Here is a 23,981-nt window from a genome sequence, read left to right as displayed (position 1 = left end):
GAGTGTCAGAGATGTCAAAAGGTGTAAAAACAATTATTTTATAAAAAATATTTTCAATAATTTGAAAACCTTCTATTCTCTGTAGATCTACAGGGATTCAGCCACTGTGTCAATGTGAAGGAAGAAAGTATTTTTTCAATATAAAGGTAACATGATCCTACACATGATCCTCAATAAAACCGTAAGGTTGGGTGCAGAGCAGAGACAAAGGTATAGTAAGGTACGTTGCTCCTGGCTTTGGTTGCACCTTGAAAGGTTAGCTGCGACAAGGTCAGAGTTTGATTAATTTGAACATTGAGCGCATTGTCGAGCGTCACACCAACGGTAGCTCTTGAAATGCATGGACATTTATTGATATGTCCTTTGTAAATCATTTACTAAAGTTTACAATGTTAAAAAGGTGATTAAATTCAGGATTTGTGATCAAAGAACAAGCAAACAAGAGTAAATGATGCTGGGTGTAACTTGCTGAACACAGATTTACAATTACAGCAGCTAACCATCCAGAAGAGAATACCTCCCAGCATGTTGCCTTACAGCTGTGCTATTTTACCTATTATACATAGCTATCCAAACATTCAATGCCAAAAGTTTTTTTTTTAGTCAGTACCAATGAAGAAGAAGTAGCAGATACCTGGTTAGGTGTTCCATGACAACCTGTTTTGAGAACAGTTGCTACGGTAATATAGAGGAGGAACAGTATTCCTGGGTTGACATAAACTGGCCAGTCATGGTCGGCATTAAGGTTAAGGTCATAGGGCGAGGAGCAGTTTCCTGGTATGATGATGTCCTTCAGACCAAAGAGTCTAGACATGAACAGAAAGGAAGAAAAACAAAGGTCAATCAGTAATAGACAGCCAAATCTAATCTACAACCATAGCAATGATCCGCAGGGAAAGTCTGGGATGGCACAGTCACAAAAACATGTCTACAGCAAACCCCTAATCCAGTGGTTCCAAACCTTTTAGTCTGAGGTGTCCTCACTGTCCTGTCAGATGATCTCACTAATTACCACTAACTCACTCAAGGCCCAATGTATCTTCCAAATGTATAGCTATATTTTTCATAGGCCTACAAACTGTCCATATTTGAGTTGGTATGGTCAGCAATCATACAAATACTACTACTATTGCTACTACTACTACTACTACTACTACTGCTACTACTACTACTACTACTCAGAGTCAAAAAAGGGTGTATTGCCACAACAACTTCCACTTACGTGGAATTTGCTTTGGTAAATGTTAAATACATAAACAAACATATTAAACATTACTAACAAATAAACAAAAAATTACAACATAAAGAAATAAGAGGTACAAGTACAACCACTACTGCTACGACTTGGAGTAAAGCTAAATGTTTCATCCATTTATCCATTACTTTTGGGCAAATATTTTATATATATATATATATATATATATATATATATATATATATATATATATATATAAAAAATTATTTATATATATATATAATATATTTAGTCAGTGCTTTTAGCTAACTATTTCCACTGTTTAGCCAGTACTTTAAGCTAACTATTTTAACTGTTTAGTCAGTGCTTTTAGCTAACTATTTTAACTGTTTAGTCAGTACTTTAAGCTAACTATTTTATCTGTTTAGTCAGTGCTTTTAGCTAACTGTTTTCAGTTTTTAGTGAGTACTTTAAACTGACTATTTTAACTGTTTAGTCAATACTTTTTAAAAAAATGTATAAAACATTGTTAATGTGTTTCTTCAAGGTGACATAATTGTAACATTATAATTTAAGAAAGGTACTTTTTAACTAATTACCTATATATAGTCTATGAGCCTATCAATTGGAATATTTCATGGTTTGATGTACAGTGTTGTACACTCTTACCTGGCCCACAGACTGTACGGGGGGAACAGGGCCTGGGCCAGCAGACTCTGGTACAAGTACAGGCAAACCATGTGACCAGCAGTGAAGAAGCCCACCATCACACACAGTGCATTGAAACCCAGGTGACTGATGGGGAGGTGGCACGCCCACCATGTGCACATGCCAATAAAAAGCAGGAAGTAGATGGCAGAGAAGGCAGAGGGCAGTGTGATGCCTGGAAGGGAAAAGAAAGAGAGGTCAGAGCCAAACAATAAATACACACAGACAGTCATTTAACATGACTAGGTTGGATCTAGTATATGACTGGACAATGTATGGACATATATTTGGCTCTCACTAGTTAACATGCAAACTGCAACATGCAGTCCACTAGCACTACTTGTACTGCTAGTAGTATAGTTGACTGCATGCAAATCAAGCAGGCGGAACAAGGATTGTGATTGGCCAGTGTTTAAACTAAATAGCCTGAATCCATTCCAGCAGACCAAATTGTGATAGTGTAGCTGGTGGGGGGTTTGCTGGCTGTTTGCACAACTTTAAAAAAAGTGTGAAAAAGTGTGGAAACCTAAGAAAGCAAATGTTGTTACACAGTTCCTACCAGCCAAAGCCAGCAGGCTGACTGCTAAGACTCTCCCCAGGTCCCGCAAAACTTTCCGGGCTTTGGCCTTCAGGCGCTCAGCCAGCTGCTTAGCTCTCGTTGCAGTGGAAACCTCCTCATCAGGGTCACCAGGTAATGACCTTTCTTCTTCTTCATCTTCATCCTCGTTTTCTACTTCTTCATCTCCTGAAGTCTCTTCCTCCTCATGGTCTATATTTCTTTCTGTTGGATCATCCTCAAGCTAACGTCGGAGAGAAAAATAAATAAAGTTAAAGTTATAAATACAGTAAAGTCACACTTTAATTTACAATTATGTTAGTTTCCACGAAGTTCAGGCTGGGGACATTAAACACTTTAGAGTTCATAGCAACAAGTCAATGAAAGAACATCTGTCAACAGGTCTACGATTATGATTATTGTTTCTAGGATAAATGCATGACATCTTGCGCGTGGATGTCCCTGGTTTTCTGCTTTCTGTGTGTTGCCATTCTTGAACTCCGTTCCCATCGGAGAATAACAACAAACTTTGAGCTAGCAAGCTTCAAGCTAAAATTTGGATTGTGCTACAAGGCAGGGCTGCTTGGTTTTTTTGATCAGCGATTGTAAAGATTTACAAAGAAAATGTTTCTGGCATTTACTCTCTAACTGAGACATTTTGGGATCCATTTGCAAAGGATTTCTGTGGATGAAGTACACACAGCGAAATACTTGTCAGAGCAAATTACGTTTATACATGTATCCAGCTAATTTCAATAGCTGACTTTACTGTATTGTGTGAACAGTTAACTTCATTTAATATTGTATGGGAGCTCTTTCTTTTGCTGCCTTCAAATATTTCACCAAAACAAGTAACCAAGTTGTACAAGCAGTAGTAACAAGTGGTAGCCAGATCTTATCCCACAGCACTGTGGAGATGGGTCTGGCTCTCAATGACATCAACTATTATGAACTAGGTGGTGTTGGCGCAGTGAATATGACACAGACCTTTGGTGTGGGAAATCTGGGTTCAATTCCCACTGTGATACAGCAGCCAATGTGTTCCTGAGCAAGACGCGTTGCTCCAGAGGCGTGTAACCTCTTACGTACATGGTAATTGTAAGTCACTTTGAATAAAAGCGTCAGCTAAATAACATGTAATGTAACTAAAAGTAAGCGCATACCAGCGCCAAAGCATGACCTATATTATAATTTGAATGCAGTGTAATTTCCCAGTATGGAACTAATGTTTTTAAATTGTTCCAACACCACAGGAATGTAATACCAGGGTTTCCCCTCATTAATATTTACTCAGCTAAGCTGCTTGACTCTGATTGGCAGCTAGCCAATGAGAGCCTGGCTATCGGCATCCTTTACCCAGCGCAACTGGACGAGCTCATGAATAGTGATGAGCTCAGGCAACATGACATCAGACTGACCAGCTGTTGTTATTGGCCTGATTTCTCCCCCTATTTCTTCTCAGTGGCTAGAGTTGACAGAGGAGGTAGCAGTTCATTTTCACATTTTCACAACATTACACAAACACATATGGAGCTAACATATTTCAAAAAATGCAAGTAAAAGAGGTTTTGTGTGGCAGGGCACCTTTAATGTCAGATAACTGCAAAGAATAAAATTACATGTCCTGTTTTTATTTAATGCATACTATCTGCTTTGAGTGAGTGAAGCTACGTGCTGAGCTCTGTTATCTCAGAGCTGCATTTTTAGGAGAAGAGTTGTCAGGCGAAGTGGAAGACAGCATGTCACAGAGGATAGTGGGAGCAATGCTAGTAACACTGTTATAGCACTGGAAGCACTACATAATTTATATATCCGCCCCATGAGTGGGACCCACTCAAAAATGTAATGGGCTCTTATTGAATATCAGGCCTGTAGTTTTTCCGTAGTTGACAGACAAAAAAAACAAAAAACGAATAGACAAACGGAACAAAAAAATTAATTATTTAATAAAGGAACTAACCATACTGTAAAAGTCATAAGTCCTGGCTTGGCCAACAACTTGAATTACTTAATTATTGAGTTAAACTGTCCATCTGAAAGACAATGGGACATTCCTGACACCATCCCTCGAGGCCAGGGCCTCTCCATACCTGGCTACCTCAGAGGCCCCCTCCTCCCTTACCAACTAGACTCAAGCTCTTTTACACAGAGATTACACAATATTGCCACAAAGAAGATCTGCCATAACACTAACTTTGCAATTTATTCACTTAACCAAACAATACCTCCATAATGCTGCCCCAAAGTTTGATTTAAGATAGCATGCTCGCATTCTGAAAGCAAAAGAGGAGTTACGTGTATCAAAATAGAGTTAAAACTTAGTGTGAATTGTGGTCCCACCATGCACCTGTCTCTTTACGCAGATGTTGAATCAGCTCTGTGACGACTTATGATGCCGGCTCAACGCTAGACCCACTCTCCTGCCATTCATACTTTTTATACAGAACAGCAGGGTGCTTCTGTCTCTCCTTCCACACTGTACATCTGGATGGATGGAAAGAGATTGGCAAAGGTTTGGGGAATTATCAATGTGACTGGAGGGTGGGGGGGGGGGGTAAGAGGCCGCATTTCAACCTAGTCTTACTGTAAAATCAGTCCTGAGTGATCTGATCACAAGATGGACAGCTCTAAGTACATGTGTTCCCACTTGGCAGCAGAATGTGTTCTAAGATCTGATAACTCAGATCAGATTTTATTACCAGGTGGAAATGGGGTCAGGGAGACAGGCTGCGGAATTTAACACCGTACCAGAGACATGCCAAGTACTAGCCTGCTTTAGTACCGCCATCGTAATCCCCATCCCTAAAAACCCAGGACCACAGGACTTGACTACAGACCTGACGCCCTGATTTCTGTGGCAATGAAGTCATTTGGGCCTTCTTCTGTCTCCCCTCAAAAGCACTTCTTACCCACTCGTGGACCCCTTACACATGGCCTACAGAGCTGTCAGGTCTGTAGGCAAACTACTGTTGCATAGTTATTTTGGGAGAAAACAAAAATTCTAGACTAGAAATAAAAACACCTTTGACATGTTTTATAGGAAAAGGGTTAGGCAGTTTTCATATAAGTCCTGGACTCCGGTAAAATTTTAAACATGCAGTAGTACAACCCCTGCTATAAAACCTGCTCTAGGTCGTGCAGTCCTTGAAAATTTTAGGCCTATCTCTAAATTGCCTTTCCTTTCAAAAATCCTAGAGAAGATTGTGCACAGTAAATTACGGCCTTTCTGGAAGAAAATAATATTCTAGAGGTTTTCCAAACCTGTTTTAAAACCCTGAACAGCGCAAAAGTCAGCGTAATGCACTGGTATAAACTGGTATTGCTATAAATGGCTAACCCGGATAGAGCTAACTCCACAATGAAAAATCATACTTGTAAATGGAATGAATTTAACTCGGTGTGTCATTACCAGCTCCAGCTTCCAAGTTCCAAGGTAAATTAAACGCACTATGAGAGGCTGATGAGGGAATGAGATTCAGACAAGGTGTTGGCAGGAAAGGCCGGGCAACTACAGAGCCAATGAGGGAAGTGGGAAGAGGTGTTTAGGTGGGTGGGGCAGCCAGGTGATGGGGAAAGGACAGAAAGTCCAAAAGCATTAGGTGGATGGATACAAATAAATGCCAATGACGGGGCCTGGTGAATAGGGAATGTGGCTGGGAGAGGGACAAAGAGACAGACCCAACAAGAATGGATACATGAACCCATCTGAGATATACCATACACGGTGCACCAGTGGTAATCCAAAGTTATTTACTCGTTTTGATTTTTGCCAAAAAATAATAATATTTATTCATTTACTTTGTCACGTTTTTTGTGGAAATCAGAATGTTTGGGTTCAACTCTGTATGATTCTACTTTATTGAATATATAAAATGCTTATAAAGTCTAAATTGAAGCGTTGGGAAAGTTTTATGGGGCCTCTACTCTTACACACTTATACACACACTGCTTATGCTGCAGTCTTCTTTATTCGTCAAATCTTGTTTATTGGAGCAGGCAGCCGAGGGGTGTAATGGTACACTTAACACAGACTCATACGGTACATTGTATCAATTTTCTTTACTGCTTGTTTTCACTCTTCATCATTAAGTGTTATTACATGTAATCAGGTTTCATCACCTAATTACAATATAGGTCAGACTAAGAATAAAGATAGAAGCCTGTTCTCATTATTAGGCTGCTGATAACAATTATCAGCAGCTATAAAAACCCACATATCAGTCTAATATCCCTGAACTCACAGTATAGAAAAGTACCAGCAAAACACCAAGTCATGATATGCAGTAACAGGTGTCTCTCAAGTATCTCATGTTTCTTCGTCCTGAGACAGCAATATCACAGAAACTCATCCTCCTCCTACAAAATGTGACTTCACTGCTATGTGTAAAAGAAACCACTCAGACAGAGGTATTTGGCTTAGGAAACCCTCGGAATTATGAAATAATAAATCGTTCAGGAGATAATCCCAAAGCATCTAAGAATAGATTTTCCCCGTTACACATAACTTTTGGTGGCGGTTCAATCCCTGGCCCCAGCAGTCTACATGTCCTTGGGCAAGACACTGAATTCAATTTCAATTCAATTTTATTTATAGTATCAATTCATAACAAGAGTTGTCTCAAGACACTTTACAGATAGAGCAGTTCTAGACCACACTCCAGAATTTACTAGGACCCAACAGTTCTAGTAGTTTTCTCCAGAGCAAGCAACATTGCGACAGTGGCAAGAAAAAACTCCCCTTTGGGAAGAAACCTCGGACAGACCCAGGCTCTTGGTAGGCGGTGTCTGACGACCGGTTGGGGTTAGAATGAAGAGTGGCAATAACAGTCCCAAACATACAGTATTAGTTTGTAGTAGTTCTTTGCTGTCCTTGTTCGTGGCATAGCAGGGCACTGTGCGGTTACAAGGCACAGCAGGACTTAGCTGGTTACCGCAGATTGTGGCAGGATGTAACGTGGCATCACAGAACATGTAGTGGGACCATGGCGACAGCCGCAACCTTGATTTTGGAGCCTCCAAAAAAACCAAATTGCAACTCAATGCTGCGCCATCTGTGTGGGAATGTGCATGAATATTTATCTAATGAGCAGGTTGTTGTATGTATAGATGTCACAATACTAAAAATTCAGTAGTTGTTGCCAGTACTAGTAAAATTACACGATTCTCAATGTTGATGTCGATACCACTTGAAACATGAACTTCTTTAATAAAATAATATACATACAGTGTATATATATATATTGTGTATACAGTGTATATATATTATATACACTATATATATTATATACACTGTATATAAAAATGATATGTAAAAATGTATAAAAATGTAAAACATACAAAACATGTGCAATACAGCATAGAAACACAATAAAGTGCAATTAACGGTCATAGTGCAACCACTAGTGTCCCCAGACACATTCCAGACTTCCAGGCATCTTGTTGTGTAACCAGAGACATTACAAACCCCGGGTAAATATTGAAGATGTATTTGAAAGATGAAGACAGCTTAGGGCCTCTTCCTCCTGAACAAGAAGCTAAGCATTCGCTTCAGGCTAATTTATCACGGCTACAAGGGACGGGCGTTTTATGTCATTCATAGTTCATATGTTTTTATCTGCTTTTAACATGCATGTTTTATGTGGTGGTTTTATTGCTTATCTGTTTTTAATGTTCTATATGTGCTGGTTTTACCGTAAAGTGTCTTGAGTACGATGTAAAGCGCCATATAAATAAAATGTATTATTATACACTACTTCTCTATTACTGTACACTAGGCCTGCATGATTAACCGTTATAAAATCACAATCTCGATTCACCCTGTTCACAATTAAATTTTTAAATGAATTCAAAAAGAAATTGGTCCTCATTTAATTTTACAAGCAGAATGCATTTCATCTGTGAGTTTTAAATAAACTGTATAAAATAGGTTTTAAAGTGCTCCCAAGCACTTCAATGCAAGCTGCACTGCAAGCTAACCCCGGTAACATTACGGGCATTGATGTATGGATACGTAGGGCCAGCAGCATGACAGAGACAACAGCAGGACAGAAAACACTACAGGCTGCTGTCACTGGTGACCCGATAGCAGGAACACCAAATGCGGGGGGGGGACGTGGGTTAATATGTGGATTAATACTGGAATGTCTACACAGCTGTGTGAGTCAATTAACTTCAAATAGTTCACAGCTTTACTCAAATGCAAGTTCAAAACACCTGTAGATGTCTTACTTCTTTGGTCTGTTGGCTGTTTAAGTTTCTCTCCTGGAACACGTCAAACACATTCTGCACTTACTGACTGTTTACAGATCTAGTATATATAATATATCATATTACATATCTGTGCTCATCATCATATGTACATTGTTTGTAGTGGTGTTAACCTTATAACCAAAGTAACCCATATTACAAAAAAAGACTAAAAGTAACCTAAAACTAAGCATTTTCACAAAACAAAAACATAACTAGCAAACCCGCTTTAAAAATGTATTAAAACTAAACTGAATTTGAAAACAAAAATAAAAACTAATGAAAAATACAAAACTATAATAACCTTGGTTTGGTACTGCCAATTTGTTTTGTTTTCTTGTCATGGTCAAAAAATTGTGGCAGAGAATTGTGATATCTAAGCAAAAAAATGAATTGTATTTTTCCCAGAATCGTGTAGACTGCTACCAGTGCAGCTTTAAACATTGAATCTAAGCTGCTAGTAATGGCACTTAAGTGTAATGCTCCATTTGCAATAATGCTTTCTGCACAATTTGGCAATGTTGGATTGAGTGAACATCCTGACATTTACCATGCCAGCCTTGCCGTGTGAGCCAAAAACATTGTTCTCTGAAAAGAGTAAGAGGTTCTAGGGAAATGGGGGACACCAAAGATAAGGATTCATCCTCAGCAGATCATGAATATCCATGTTACATTTAATCAAAATCTTATTCTTTGTTTTTAAGATACCTTTTCAAGAAGTCAAGACATTTTATCTGAAAATGGCCATTAAAAAAGGTCAGGGAGGTCACCTGAATTGCTAGGAAGCATCCTTTAAGGTCCATAATCCAATGTCTATATTGCCACTAGTTCTTGAGATTACTTGCTCTGTAGCAAAATGTTAGACACATTAACCGGCCAACTGTCCGAGATTGCCACCATGTGACCCTGCCGCTAAAAGGGTAAAAACAACAATAATGGTTTACGTGTAATTTGACTGTTCATCATATCATCGTGAAAAAGTCTCAAAACCTGTAATGAAATATGTAATGCACTCAGATTCCATTTCCTTCTCCTCCTCGACTGCGCTACATCTCTGTTCTGCTAGTTTGGGAGGTTGCCCCGGAGACAGAAAAAAATGAGTCAGAAAAAAGTGAGAAGGTAAAAAAAGGACTCACAATGCAAACAACTTTGTCCAACAAAAAATTCATTATGAATATTTTAGAACATTTCAAACAGGAAACGGACTAAAAAATGAACTAAAATACAAAGCAAAACATCTTTATATGCAATCAAGAGATCTAAAACCAGTGAATTACCAGTTTTAACCAGGCTCAAAATATTAAAATGAATTATTGAACTTATTGCATTATATGGCAGCCAGGTGTGGGGGACAGACTCAACAAGATTGGACAAAATGGGACAAACATTACGCTTAAATCCTGCATGCCGAGTTCTGCTAAAGTATTTTCCAGGTGCAGAGAAGAGCTCCATACTCTACATGCAGAGCTGGTTTAGGCCAATATCCTCTACTATAAAATATTCAAAAACAAGCTTTAAATTTTTCAAATCATATTAAAACAAGTGGCCCACTCTCCAGAACTAACAAAATTCCAGGACAAAATGCAAACCTATCTGGCCCTGAACAGGAAGTACACTGTTGCAACCTGCAAAGTGTCTGAAATAAAACTGAGGAAAACATTGACTAAGTACAGACTGAGTGAGCAAATGGAAGTAGCGGACACGGACAGCCCTGGCTGCCCAGCAAAGAGAGCTTGGGGTTTACTGTGACCAGAGAACAGATGAACTAGAGCTGCCCTTCCTAACCCAGTGAAGGCAATATCAAAGCCTTAGAGACTAATTCTTTACAAAAATAATACAAATATTTCAAGAGTTTCTCTATGTAAGAGACTTCAAGAGACTTCCAGTCCAACTGGAAGAAAGGGAGGACGGCTGTAAACTGACAGTGAGATATGTAGCATCTTGTCATGAACTCCGCAACTTTATAAACAGTCTGTCTCACATGGCAATTAATTAATATCAGCGTTATTTATATCTAATGTTATTTTTATCCATAGTCCTTAAGGTCTCCCATTTTTTTTTATTATTATTGGGTATTGTAGGCTAATTGTGTAGTTTGCTTTGGCTGAAATTTTTATGTATGCAGTCATGCCAATAAAGACCCTTAAATCAGTAATTAACATTGACAGGGAGGTGGAAACACACACACACACACACAGATCAGACAGAGGAGTATGGGGATGAACTTAAGCAGTGCTTATTCAACTTTTTGAGGACTAACAAAATAATAAATATTTTACCCCATAAAAAAGTGTTTGAGGTGGCTGGCTGACCTTTTGAGAAAGTTTTTTGAATTTAAAATTAAAAGCATGAAATTTTACCAAATCTACTCGCAGACCACCAAGGGTCGCTCGTTGACCAGCATTGGTCCGCATACCAATCTTTTGGAAATACTGAAAGGTGAAGCAATGTCACGCATTTTTTGGACTACAAAATTTTTTTTCACATACAACAAAAATCTACTCACTATCTGCTAGCTGCCTGTCCCCAGAACACACTTTAAAAAACATCTCCTCACTATCTGCTAGCTGCCTGTCCTCAGAAGACACTGTAAAAAACACCTCCTCACTATCTGCTAGCTGCTTGTCCTCAGAACACACTGTAAAAAACATCTCCTCACTATCTGCTAGCTGCCTGCCTGTTTTTGCCAACAAAAACAAACTGCGCCAACCTGAAACACGAAACATAAATAGTGTTCTAGCCAAGAAGGATTTGGGGGTGAGGGTTATGGTGTTAGTGCACGGAAGGGAGGGGGAGGGGACAGGATGAGGAGGAGGGAGGGGTGAGCTTGCCTCCGTTTTGTTATAAAATACTTTGAACGTCAACAAGAAGTTACATCACCCAACATCACTTAGAGCACCTTGAATTATAATACATAGAATAATGGGAAGAAACAATGCTAACAACTAGAACTATAAAAAAAATCTCAATACTTTCCAAAGAAAGAGATACCCACACACAAACGTAGACATGCTGTTTGTCTATGTTTGTGTGGCAGCTCAGTTGGAGAAGTGAACAAGGTAAGTATGTGTCTCTCCCAAGTCGACGTCAATGTTGACTAGAAACACTTGTTTACCAAGCCATCTGCACATGTGTTCACACCGATGCTAGCTCTCCTAGCCCTTATCTCTGCTGTCCTTATGTCTGTGAGAGCCAGTTTTCAGAGATGCCATCACCTACAACATCAGGCTAACTTTGCCTGTTGTGACTCCTAGTTTACTAAAAGCCAGTTCCCAACATAGAGGCAAAGCTTAGAGAGCTCCTGGACACCATGAGGAGCAACACAAATAATGCTTGGGTTATTAAAGGTGTGCTCTGCTTGGTGCTCCTGTTTGTGTACTTTAAAGTTTTGTAAAACAAACCACAATTGTATTATATAATCAAAATATGATTTCTATGAAAGCCAATACCTGAAATTTGAAATATCACACTGTCCTCATGTTTGAACAAGTGGGCTGAACCAGGTACAAATCACTTCAGAGTTTGTAAGTTTGCCAATTTAAAAAAAGGTATCAGATAAGTTCATCAAGTACAGCTATCATCTTAGTTTTCCCTTTTATTAATCCCTTTTGTCTTTCCTTCTTCTCATTCTTCCTTTCTTCCTTCGGTCCATCTTTCCTTAACTCTTTTCATCAACTGACCTAAAATTATGGAAATCTCTTAAACTGGAGGAATAAGGTCTTCCCTTAAATGGCAAACTAACCTCTACTGTTCTTTCACAATGAGGACTTTTGCTACTTTTACTGAAACTGTTCACTTGGGACTGTAAGACTTGTTGTGAAATATTTGTCTACTGTGGTAATAAAATACTTATTAGGTTAAGGGTTAGAGAAAAAGAGGCAAGTCAGTATAACAACTAGGCACTAGTGTGGCCTTTCGAACTGAGCTCATATGGTTTTACACAGGGGCAATCACTGTAAAGTCACTGAGCCTAATTCAATCCATATCTGCATTAGCGCTCTGTGGACACACACAGAGTTTAATAACATTCAGTACAGCAAGGAGAAGGCTGTCAGCCATGTTTATAAAGCCCAAACAACGGTAGCCGACCTTTTTAAGGGATGAAAACACATTGTTCAAAACAAGGAAAAATTCTTTAAGAAGGGCACCAAAAACCATTGCAGCAATTTTAGTCTGCTTAATAAAAACAAAAGCATGGCTAAGAAGAAATTGTGCCAGAAAAAGCAAAAAGGTTATATCACAGCTGCCTACTACTGATATCCATAAATGACAGACATACTATAAGCCTACCATGAGATAATCTGATGGTCTGACAGGCTGCCTACATTAAACATGAAGCCAGATCTCCTTCACCAAAGGAATGTGCGTTGCGCCATCACCAATGAAAAACAAATTCACTTTAAGTGAATCGAACTTACTGATACTGATTTGCATTATCTTCCAGTCAACTTTCTTCATAAAGCAGCACCGTGTCATCAATTAAACACCATGTCAATTTAGATTTTCATCCCAGCAACACAGTGACCCCTTCAGCTGCATCTCTCACTCTTGCAAACACTCAAATTACTCACCGCTGTAATGTTGGCAGCAGCCACCATTCTTCTGTTTCTGACCAATCTGTTGCAGAGGACCATTGTAATCAGGGCAACCACACACACACCCAGGTCAGGACACAGAAGGCGTAATACACTCCACGGATCATCCAAGGGAAGCCTACAAGACACACACATGCATATGTGGAAATGTCAAAGGGGGTCAAACATTTTTCCATCTACAAACACCTGCATGTAGATGGAACTGAAAGTCTTACATTCTTATATTTCCTCAAATATTTTGCAAGTCCCCCTAATGGGGGCAAAAAAAATGAACCTGCTGCATGTTGCTATGTAAAAACTTCACTCTAGCAGAGTATTGTTTGGATAATCAAACTCATAATTTAGACACCCTTCATCAATTAGCACTCCAAACATTAATGACAATGGCAAGATAACTGGTGCTACAATAGTAACATACCTGGACAGTCCTATTTGTCTGCTTATGGTGTCCCATTGTGAACAGTTATCACCTATAGCGATGTTGAGAGGAGGATATGTGTATAGTACTGTCTGGAAGCAGATGTGAGACAGTACAAATAGTAGACTGGTACAGAATACCGCTCTGATAAACCGACCTGTGTGACCTGGAAGACAGGGAGACAAGAAGACAAGGGGAAACAAAGTTCAATGTACAGTCAAATACAGCATATGCATTTTTACAGCATTTCTTTTTTTCTTTTCTTTTTTTTTATGGGGGGGGGGGGGTTCAAACTCGACCCAATTTTCCCATACATTGGTGAAAAAGTTAGTTTTACAATGATAGAATTACTGTTTATTTAAATGGAGTCGGGTGGGTTTGGCAACAGCAATTTTGGTGATGTTTCATGTTAAACAAAAAAGAATCTTAATCTTAAGCAAAAAGGTCAACACTGTAACTAATAATCTGAGTATGTCAGTTGCAAAACAAGTACTTTTTGTGGACGTAAATTAAAGGTGCGCAATTACTGATTAACATTACATTGTAGCTTGTTTGTCTTGCTTAATACTGGCCTAAAATCAAAGAGTGTTGTTCCCTATACCCACTTAGACATGGAACATAGGAAAATAGATTCCGGGTTGAATAAAAACAAAGTTTTCCTTTAAAAGGATTTGTAAGTTCCAGTTTTTAAAAACATTTAAAATTGGTCACTCCCGCTGGCTCAACTAGTGTTTATGGTGCTTGCCAGCAGGTAAAAGCCAACTCCAGATTCACTCTCGTTTGGAAAGAGCTTTGTCTGCTTGGTGTTTCGACTCACTTTATTTGCGTTTTTTCTGCACTGTATCCACCCTTTTGGTAGCTTCCTCTTGCATGGTTTTACAGAGGCTGAGGCCCAAAAATGTCCTGGACAAGGCAAAATAAGGAAATACATGCAGGTGGCAGGGTCTCTGCAAATACAGACACCACCACACATTTCTAGTGGGTCATAAGTGATGGCTTAAAGGGATTACTATCATATACTTCTAGACACTGTTTTTTTTTGTGTAAAAACTTACTCATGCCTCTTACTCATGCCTTTCCCAATCTTACCCTGGGTCAGATGCGAATATCGCATGTTTATTTTAGCACAACGACTGGAAGCATCTGGAAACTGCTAACGTACCTTTATCAAAAGTGAAACATAAACACCTACTTAAAGAATAAGCTTGATGGTATTCTATAATTTCCTTTTTCGTAAAAAAAAAGTGCTGACTTAATTCAACAATGAATTTGTACTACAAAAAAGTATTGTGTGTGTGTGTATGTGCAGCATTCAAAGTATATTCAGTACCTACTACTGTGCACTGCAATACACTAGTGCCCACAGTGTTATATTCCCATTTCACCTATTTGTTAAGGTTGCTATATAGTTATATGTCAATATATGTAGAAAACAAGATACGTATCTATGATATGATCATTTCATAATGACATGATTCCATCAAAGTGGATTTCTGGAAGTACTAAATTATTGCCCAGGCCTAATCAGAACCAAAACCCCATCATCTGGGGATGGTCATCCACCAAAAATGTTATGTTACTGTAGCCTACCATGAACCAATGTGTTGGTCAAAAGGAAATTGTAGAAATGCTAATCCACAGCAGACTGGAGGGTAGTTATTGGGATATGTCTGTGCGAGGTAATGGATGGATGGCAGATGTCAGTCCTGAGTTCGGCTTCACTGATGTTGAGTCACTAGTTACAACCATCAGCTGCATTCCTCTGGCCTTGTTAATTTAAGGAATCACACATTAATAAGTCAACTATGATGGCTAAATGTCATGTCAAGCTTGATCCTTTTCTCTTCCAGTAATGTTTCTAACTTCCACCCATTACACATACATGATGTGCAGTGGTGGGTGTGAAGATGCTTTAATAGGGCAAGGTGTTTATGAGTGGTAGTTAGTTGTGATGAAAGCTGTGCCGTGCCATGACATGCCGTCAGTAGATCCCCACTGTGTCCATAATATGTGGCTATAAACACAGCAGGCTTAACACGTAGCATAGGGAGGACAACAATGTCTTAAAATGTCTTCGAGAGATATTCATTCAGATTACTGTTAAACAGTAAATCCTCACAATTATAAAGCTAAAACAAGTTCATGTATGTAATTTTTGCTTGAAAAATGACTTACATGATTAATTGATGATTAATCAATATAGTTGCTGATTATTCACTGAATAGCAGTGAATTGAATGTGAAGGAGTCAAATCTTACTAAGGCATTTTCCAATGGCACACTTGCAGCAGTTTCCCCTTCTACTGTTTGTATTTCTAGCCCAACCCTCTGTGAATGGAAATGTGTGTGTGTGTGTGTGTGGAGAAACAAGAGGAACTCTAAAAGTTCCTAAATCAACAAGTCCTCCTACACATACAGTACGACCACGTAGCTTGCTTGTCCCTACCCACAGGAGCGTTTCCTAAATTAGCGCCCCTAAATCAACACGTCCTCCTAACTAAATGTAACGGTAGCAGTTTAAACACGCAGTTAACATTGTGAAACGCACTCAACCAGGTGAGCTACCCCAGATACTTTTCAAACCTAGTCTCGCATTGTCAGACCTTCCTCAACAGCCCTGCTTAGGAGGGTAAGGCTAGTCCAATCCTGAATGGGAGAAAAACATGCTCTGGTTTATTGGCATTTCTTTAAACCAATCACAATTCTCTTGGGCTGTACTAAGCACCGAGCGGCGCCACGACTGTCGCTAAAGAATAGCCTCGGGAAGGAAAAGGTATTGTACGTTCAAAGGTTGTTTTTGTTTTGCGACAGAAAACTCTTATTGGACAGAAAGTGTAGCTAGCTGTCCGGATTTACCCTGCAGAGATCTGAGGAGCAGTTAACCCTAGTCCGCAGAAATCAACCGGAGATTAGAATTACAACACAAAGAAAGCTGACGAACATCGGAAAATGGACATCCGAAAGGAGTGATTTCCGGCAGAATGTTTGGTAGAACAAAAGCAATCCGGGAAGTAGAGAAGTTGTGGATATAGACTATTTCAAACCAAACACAGCTCAAAACATTCTTCTCCTCAAGACATTTTCTTTATGAAACAATAACTATCAAAATCACAACTGAGACTCACAATTGAAGAAGTAAAATTAGCAATTGAGATCTTCTAATTTTAGGCTGAAAATATTGTTTTGGTTCAATTTTCAATCCCAGTCATACCAGTCTCGCATTGTTATATTGATCTCCCCAGCACTGTGTCAGTGCTGGAGTGTGGTCTGGAGTATGGTCTGGCTACATCGCTCTTATGGAAAAAGGGGAAAACACTCTGGTTTTTTTGCACCTCTTTCAACCAATCACAATCACTGTTAAAGTAAAAGTGTCTTTGCTAGCTTAAGACCAACGCAATTTCCTGTCAAGAGCCCACGTCGTTAAAAAAGCAAATGCAATATTTTTTTTACTTTCAGAAACCATCTACTGTAGTCACATAATTCTATGCGGCGGTCATGGTAGGTATGAAATTAGCCAGAACACAAAGTAAATAATATTGCCTTTCAAACATGGAATCTGGATCTTTGCTGGATTCATCTATCTATTAAAATACCTTTTGGCATTCAAATGGGAAAAGTTGGAATGTGTTGATTCTGTTAAAAATGACAGGAGTGCTACAGATAGAATCACAGCTGGCGCCACAGCCCCTTTTCCTCTTTGCAGTGGTTGCAGTACTGATGGAGGACAGCAGAACATTTAAAAACAATGTCATAAAAGATGAAAAGAATTTAAAGAAAATTCCTCAGTATTGAGCAAGGTTGTCAAAACTGACCAAAATGACAAATATTCCTTCTTAAAAAAACAAAGGATGGAATATATTTAAAGAACTATTTGTGCACATTATGTCCACAAGAGGGCAAACCAATACATCTGAGAGACATATTTACTTGTATAGGTATATTTATTTGTTCATAAACATGTATTTTTAAAGGTCTACATACCTACATATTAAACCTATTCAGAAAATCAAAGAATGTCCTAAAGCCTTGCTTAAAGGTGCAATATGTAATACTGACAGTGAGTGTTTAAAATAGTTACTGCAGTACAAATTCAATATACTGGAGAGAGCCGTCTCCCTGCCCCCTCCTCACTAAAGGAGCCATAACAATGTTGCTAGACGCTTGTCTCACTTAGCCAGACATTACACAGCGGAGTAGCTAACGTTAGATATTGACAGTCATAAAAGCCCATGCACCCACAGAGCTCTGTACCCAACTGACAGACATACTTTTTCGGCTTATAATTAAGATACGAACAACACATCCTTCCTGCCTCTCCACACGACTGAACACACGTTGTTGGCTTAGAATTGCGGCAAAAATCGCTAAACACACTGCAACTTCATGGTCCTCATTTACAGCCTCCTTCATTTTTGGATTTATAACAGTAAATATATATCATATTGGACCTTTAAAACTTAATTTAAATACCGTGGCCCCTCTCTTTTTTTCATTGCAATGTTATGTGCTCTGTAGCAGTTTGAGATTGCTGACATGTAAAATATAATACAATTAAAGTGTATAATTATTGTCAGAGCCAATAATTGCCCTCAGTTCCTCTGGTGCAACCCAGAAACACATACAATTTTGGACCACACAGCGACACACACACACATGCACACACACACGTATGCACGCACAGCAACACCACACAAGCATACATAAAAGCAGTAATTTGTCTGGACTACTGACTCAAATCTCATGGAAAAAAATAGAACCAAGGGTGTTCATGGCAAATATGACTTGGACTTTCATTGATCAAAAAGGTAAAAAGTCCATCAATTATTCTACTTGTGGAAAGGCACCTTCGGGGCTTAAAGCTTGGGCTTAGCCTCTAGAATTATTATTATTATTAATATTATTATTAATCCAATCGTCTGTTGTTTTTTACATGTTTTACCCAGTCATAAGAAAGTTTACTAAACAAACAGAAATAGGACCTTCATATTTCATCAACATAATGAAATGTAACAGTAAAGAAGTGTTGTGAACAAATGCCATACTCCATCCAGCAGACACAGAGCAGTCCTGCTGACACATCTGCACTGCGGCCTTTAATCTCTTTTAGTCATGTTCACACATGCAACACAAACAGCTTTCATCTTTGTTTTTTACCCCAACCTGGCGAGATACCGTCTCGTTTTAACATTTTTCATGTCTCAAACTGTCTTATCACAGTGTGTCTCTTCACCTCCAGGAAACAGCACACAGAACAAACTGGATTAGAGTATGGAGGTATTAGGGAGCATGGAGGGAACTGTTTGTCCATGACACTCTCATGGACTTCTAACAACTTCCAGAGCAGCACAGTGGTCTGTCTCCACTGAAATACTGCTGTTTGAATACCTAAGTCTGAGTTGTTGCAAGCCGCAATGAATTAACAGTGACATCATACATGTAGAGATATGCCTTGTTTCTTTAAAAAAATACTCAAGGATTCAAAGATAATATCGTACCCAGACCTCATTTCTTCAACAAAAAAAAAGACACTTAGAACCATTGCTTGACTTCAAGAAGCACCATTTAAATATGAATCCTTCATTCTCCCAATGGTTTTAAAGATAAAATCCTTGATTTTATAACAGTGCCAAAGAATCACTGTTATAGAGAATTCTTCTCCTAGGACCATGTAAATCCCGGGGTCTTATGCAGTATGTATAAGAATGTAATTGAATATCTCAACACATGACAGTTTTTTACTAATCTCCAGTTCTGACTTAAACTGTCTCTTACTGTAAATCTGGCTGGTTTGTCTACAATTAAGCAATCATGTGTTCGTGCACCCGATGGGTGTGTGTCACAGGTTTGTAGTTTCAGTCAGTGCTTTGGAATTGCAAGGAAGTGACATCATGATATACCTCTGTGTCTAATGTATAAAAGTGGGTTTTGCAAATCACTGTGTGTATTGTTTTGCAAATCGTGTGAGGCTGACATTGTGCTTATAGGTGTCCACATCTGGGTCAATGTTTTGCTCCTAAGGTTTTGATAATTGCCCCCCCCCCCCCCCCTTTAACCCACCAAAATAAAAAAGCCTCTTCACGCAGTTTAATTGCCAAATCAGAAAGACTGTCAGGATTAGAGACAGAAGGGAGGACTGGAATATAAATCTATTGATTTAGCCCCCTAGCAACTGGGACCATCGATCACAAGTCAGTTGGTGAAAGAGTAATTTTCATTTCAAAATTGTGGGGAAATATCAGAGGAACTACTTAAACCCACACATGTATAATCTTCACAAGAAAAGTGGTCTCTCAGTGGGTTTGTATCATTTATGATACCAGGGGCGGAGGAAGTATTTAAAAGTTTCACAGTAAAAGTAGCAATATCACTCTGTAAAAATACTCCAAAACAAGTAAAATCCCTGCATCAAAAATGTTACTTAAAGTGTATAATGTAACTTTAAAATTTTTTTTAACTTCATTTTTAATAAATACTTTTTCTGAAGCTGTCTTTTTTCATTCAATGATCAATTGAATGAATGACTTCTAACAGCAAACAAGACTAACAATTAAAAAGAGACCTATTTTTAGTAAACCCATTAGCCTTTAGTAGGCTTCAGTCCGGGTTTGGTTTTTCCCACGCAGTCAGAGAATGATTTGCGGCAGGTAGAAGGCGCTACAGTAACACATTCTGATGAGTCACCAATTTCTTTGTAACACCAGAAAGCCTGTGTTAGTATCCAGCCTTTTGAACCAGGAAAAGGAAGCAGGAGATTTTTTTATGCAGGCCTAATTGTATTTCAGTGTTATTTTACAAGTTATCTGCTAGAATTATGGCTGATAATGGAGAGGACCATCACAGAAAATAAAGTAACTAATGGGGAAAGAGAAAGACATGACGGCGATAATGCCACTTGATCAGGCTATTAACAGGTGGAGAAAATTACAGGATTGTAAATGATTCAAAACCCATTCTCATAATGCCATGTTGGCAGCCCTTTCCTCTCCCTGATTGTATGTATTGCCTGTATTATTTGAGACTGCTCTTGCCTGTCATACATTTAAACCTTGCGCTGCTGCACGGCGCTGTCACATGATTAACCCTTCCACTGCTGCTCAGTTCTCGGCTGTTTTCAGTCAGAACATCAACACTCCTGAGTCTGTATTGCACACAGAAGAGCTTAGCTCATGGTTTCACTCCACCTGCCAAACTGTTTTAGACACTGTGGCTCCATTAAAATCCAGGCAGCCTAAAACTAAATTTGAGCCCTGGCTGAATGACATGACTCATGCTGCCAGACGTGAGTGCCGTAGAGCTGAGCGCAAGTGGAAGAAGGACAAACTGCAGGTGTCTATTCAAATGTTAAGGGATTGCTGGCGGCATTTCCAGGAAACTGTGAAATATGCTAAAAGAAAATATTTCTCAGATATTATTCTGGCAAATTGTCACAAGCCTCATGTTTTATTTAACACCATTGACTCACTTTTAAATGCCCCGCAGAATGCTTGTATGGAGGCATCTCCTGCTATCTGTGAAAATTTCCTTTGCTTTTTTATTGATAAAGTCACTTCTATTAGGTCTCAAATTGCACCTTCAGCTTCAGACCCTTCAATCTCTGTCCCCTTCTCGGCTGTTTTTGATCATTTTGAGCCTAGGACTCTCTCTTTTTTAGAGGAGGTTGTTGGTCACTTGAAGCCCCCAGGTTCTCCAAATGATGCTGTCCCCCTTCAACTATTTAAGGAGGTTTTCCCCACTGTGGGACCATCTGTTGTTACAGTTATAAATAGTAGTCTGACCTCGGGTCTGGTCCCTGAAATTTTAAAACATGCAGTAATTCAACCTCTGATTAAAAAACCTGCTCTAGATCCGTAAGTTCTTGCAAATTTCAGGCCTATTTCTAAATTGCCTTTCCTTTCAAAAATCTTAGAGAAGATTGTGCACAGTCAATTATTGGCCTTTTTTGAAGAACATAAAATACCTGAGGTTTTCCAGTCCGGTTTCAAAACCTTGCACAGTACCGAAACCGCTCTTTTAAGAGTTTTTAATGATATCTTTTTAGCAACTGACTCTGGCGATTGTGTTATCCTTGTGCTTTTAGATCTAACTGCTGCATTTGACACAGTGGATCATGAAACATTTAAGGCAGTGGGTGGGCATCAGTGGCATAGCACTGGACTGGTCATACTTAGAGGCTCGAACGTTTTGTGTTAGCATAAGTGATCCTCCTCTGCTCCTCTCTTGTGTGGGGTCCCACAGGGCTCAGTCCTCGGCCCTCTGCTTTTCTCTTTGTATTTGCTTCCACTTGGTTCCATACTTAGAAAGTACGGCATTTCTTTCCACTGTTATGCAGATGACAGTCAGATTTATGTACCTCTTAAAAAGAAAAACGATAACTCAGTTGGACTATTCAACTATTCAATTGTCTTGACGACATAAAAGTCTGGATGGCTCTGAACTTTTTAAGTTTCAATGATAAAAAAACAGAAGTGATGGTTTTTGGAGGCACCACTGGGTCCCTGCCTGTAGATTTGGGCTCCTTGGCACCCTATATTAAATCTAACATTACAAACCTAGGAGTTAAAGTGGACCCTGAGCTTAAATTTGACAATTAAATCAAAGCTGTTGTCAAATCAAGCTTCTTTCATTTGAGGCAATTGGCCCAAAATTTTTTTGTCAAGGCAACATTTTGAAACTGCAATCCATGCCTTTATAACTACACGGCTGGACTACTGTAATTCACTATATGTTGGGGTTAGTGGGTCCTCCATCACCCGTCTCCAGATGATGCACGTCTTTTAACGGGCACACGTAAACATGAGCACATCTCCCCTATTTTAGCTTCACTACACTGGCTTCCTATTCAATTTAGGATCCATTTAAAAATTCTGTTATTTGCTTTTAAATCACTAAATGGTCTTGCCCCGCCATACCTCTCTGAGCTTCTACACTCTTATAAACCTGTCCGCGCTCTCAGGTCAGATGATCAGCTGCTCCTGACTGTGCCTAAAACTAAGCGTAAGCTCAGAGGGGACGGTGCCTTTGCTGTGTCTGCCCCTAAACTATGAAATGATCTGCCTTTGCATGTAAAACAGGCCTCTTCTTTATCTGTCTTTAAAACCCTTCTTAAAACCCATCTTTTCTCTTTGGCTTTTGACACATAGTAAGATGTCGACTTCATTTACTTGTTCTTATTTGCTACTTTGTGTGTTTTTTAATTGTATGGTTATTAATTTTAAATTTGTTTGTTTATTTTTTGCACAGCACTTTGGTCAACTTTGGTTGTTGTAAAGCGCTTAACAAATAAAGTTGGTATGGTATGGTATGGTATTGATTGTTTCCCTGTTTGTTATTTTTCATGTTTCTCCCTCCTGCTCTGTGACTGGGAGTTGTGGGCGTGGCTTAGTTTGCAGGCTGCGTCATGTGAAGCTCATTCTCTAATCATCCCCTAAAGCATGCAAAGAAGTTTTGGAATTGTTTGTTAGACTCTGGAGGAAGCCATTATCACAGGGTCGACGCCACAAACAAAAGACACTGATTCACTGGGCATGCTCTGGAGAGCGCACTGCACCCATCACTCACCGTTGGATTCCCTTGATACAACACCCCTTGCCCCTAGCAATATTCATTTAAACGTATTTCCTGTGCATCACGTCTGCTTTGGGTCCAACCTCTAGTGCCGTTCCATAACACAACGATCTGGCCAAAAATGGACCCAGCAGATTCTGACTCAAACCCTCAAGGTTTTTTGCTCCACCATGCCGTGGCCTTCCAAGGCATACTGTTTGGCCAACACTCTCATATGTTGCAAGGAATCATGGATTCCCTTCACCAGTTCTCTACCATCATGCCTCGAGAGGAAAACCATCCACCACCGCTTTCAGCTCAGTCTCTGACAGATTCTTCACCTTCCCAAGTTGTACCCGTGAGTAACTTTCAGCCCAGTGAACCTTGTGCCTGCTCCTGAACAATATAGCGGGAGGTTAGAAGAATGGAAATGATTCCTGTTTCAGTGTTTAATCTATGCTCACGATGCTACAAAAATAGCTTATGGGCGGGCGAGAGACTGGGGAGTAGCTTTTTGGGACATCCTGCTAACTACCAACTAGGTGTACACAATATTGACAAAATGTGATATTGCGATTTCGATAATTAATATTGTGATATCGATAATGAATATTGTGATATCGATAATGAATATTGTGATATCAAATCAAATCACTTTCAGCTCCGGAACCTCTGAGCAACGTTGCAGGCTGAAAATGGCAAGTTTTAAAGAGAATTTGGA

General features: G+C 39.2%; 1 protein-coding gene and 1 long non-coding RNA gene across 4 annotated transcripts in view; one reads left to right on the top strand and one right to left on the bottom strand.

Moving 5' to 3' along the window:
- piezo1 (piezo-type mechanosensitive ion channel component 1) overlaps positions 1-23,981 on the bottom strand; it is a 107,016-nt gene that overhangs the window by 57,676 nt on the left and 25,359 nt on the right. For all 3 annotated transcript variants that reach the window (XM_034899227.1, XM_034899228.1, XM_034899229.1), the window contains exons 3-7: positions 13,719-13,884; positions 13,277-13,418; positions 2,463-2,703; positions 1,865-2,078; positions 635-806 (exon numbers count right to left, since the gene is read on the bottom strand). In XM_034899227.1, coding sequence (XP_034755118.1) covers positions 635-806; positions 1,865-2,078; positions 2,463-2,703; positions 13,277-13,418; positions 13,719-13,884 — 935 coding nt within the window. The remainder of the gene's footprint in view (positions 1-634; positions 807-1,864; positions 2,079-2,462; positions 2,704-13,276; positions 13,419-13,718; positions 13,885-23,981) is intronic.
- On the top strand, positions 3,750-22,092 carry LOC117960971. Its single transcript, XR_004660273.1, has 4 exons — positions 3,750-4,050; positions 11,151-11,154; positions 14,349-14,355; positions 22,079-22,092. It is a non-coding gene; the product is annotated as an uncharacterized LOC117960971 (long non-coding RNA).

This window comes from Etheostoma cragini, chromosome 17 (genome assembly GCF_013103735.1).
Source record: "Etheostoma cragini isolate CJK2018 chromosome 17, CSU_Ecrag_1.0, whole genome shotgun sequence".
NCBI lineage: Eukaryota > Metazoa > Chordata > Actinopteri > Perciformes > Percidae > Etheostoma > Etheostoma cragini.
Note: the sequence above shows the minus strand (reverse complement) of the source record. Positions and strands in the feature narration are given on the sequence as shown.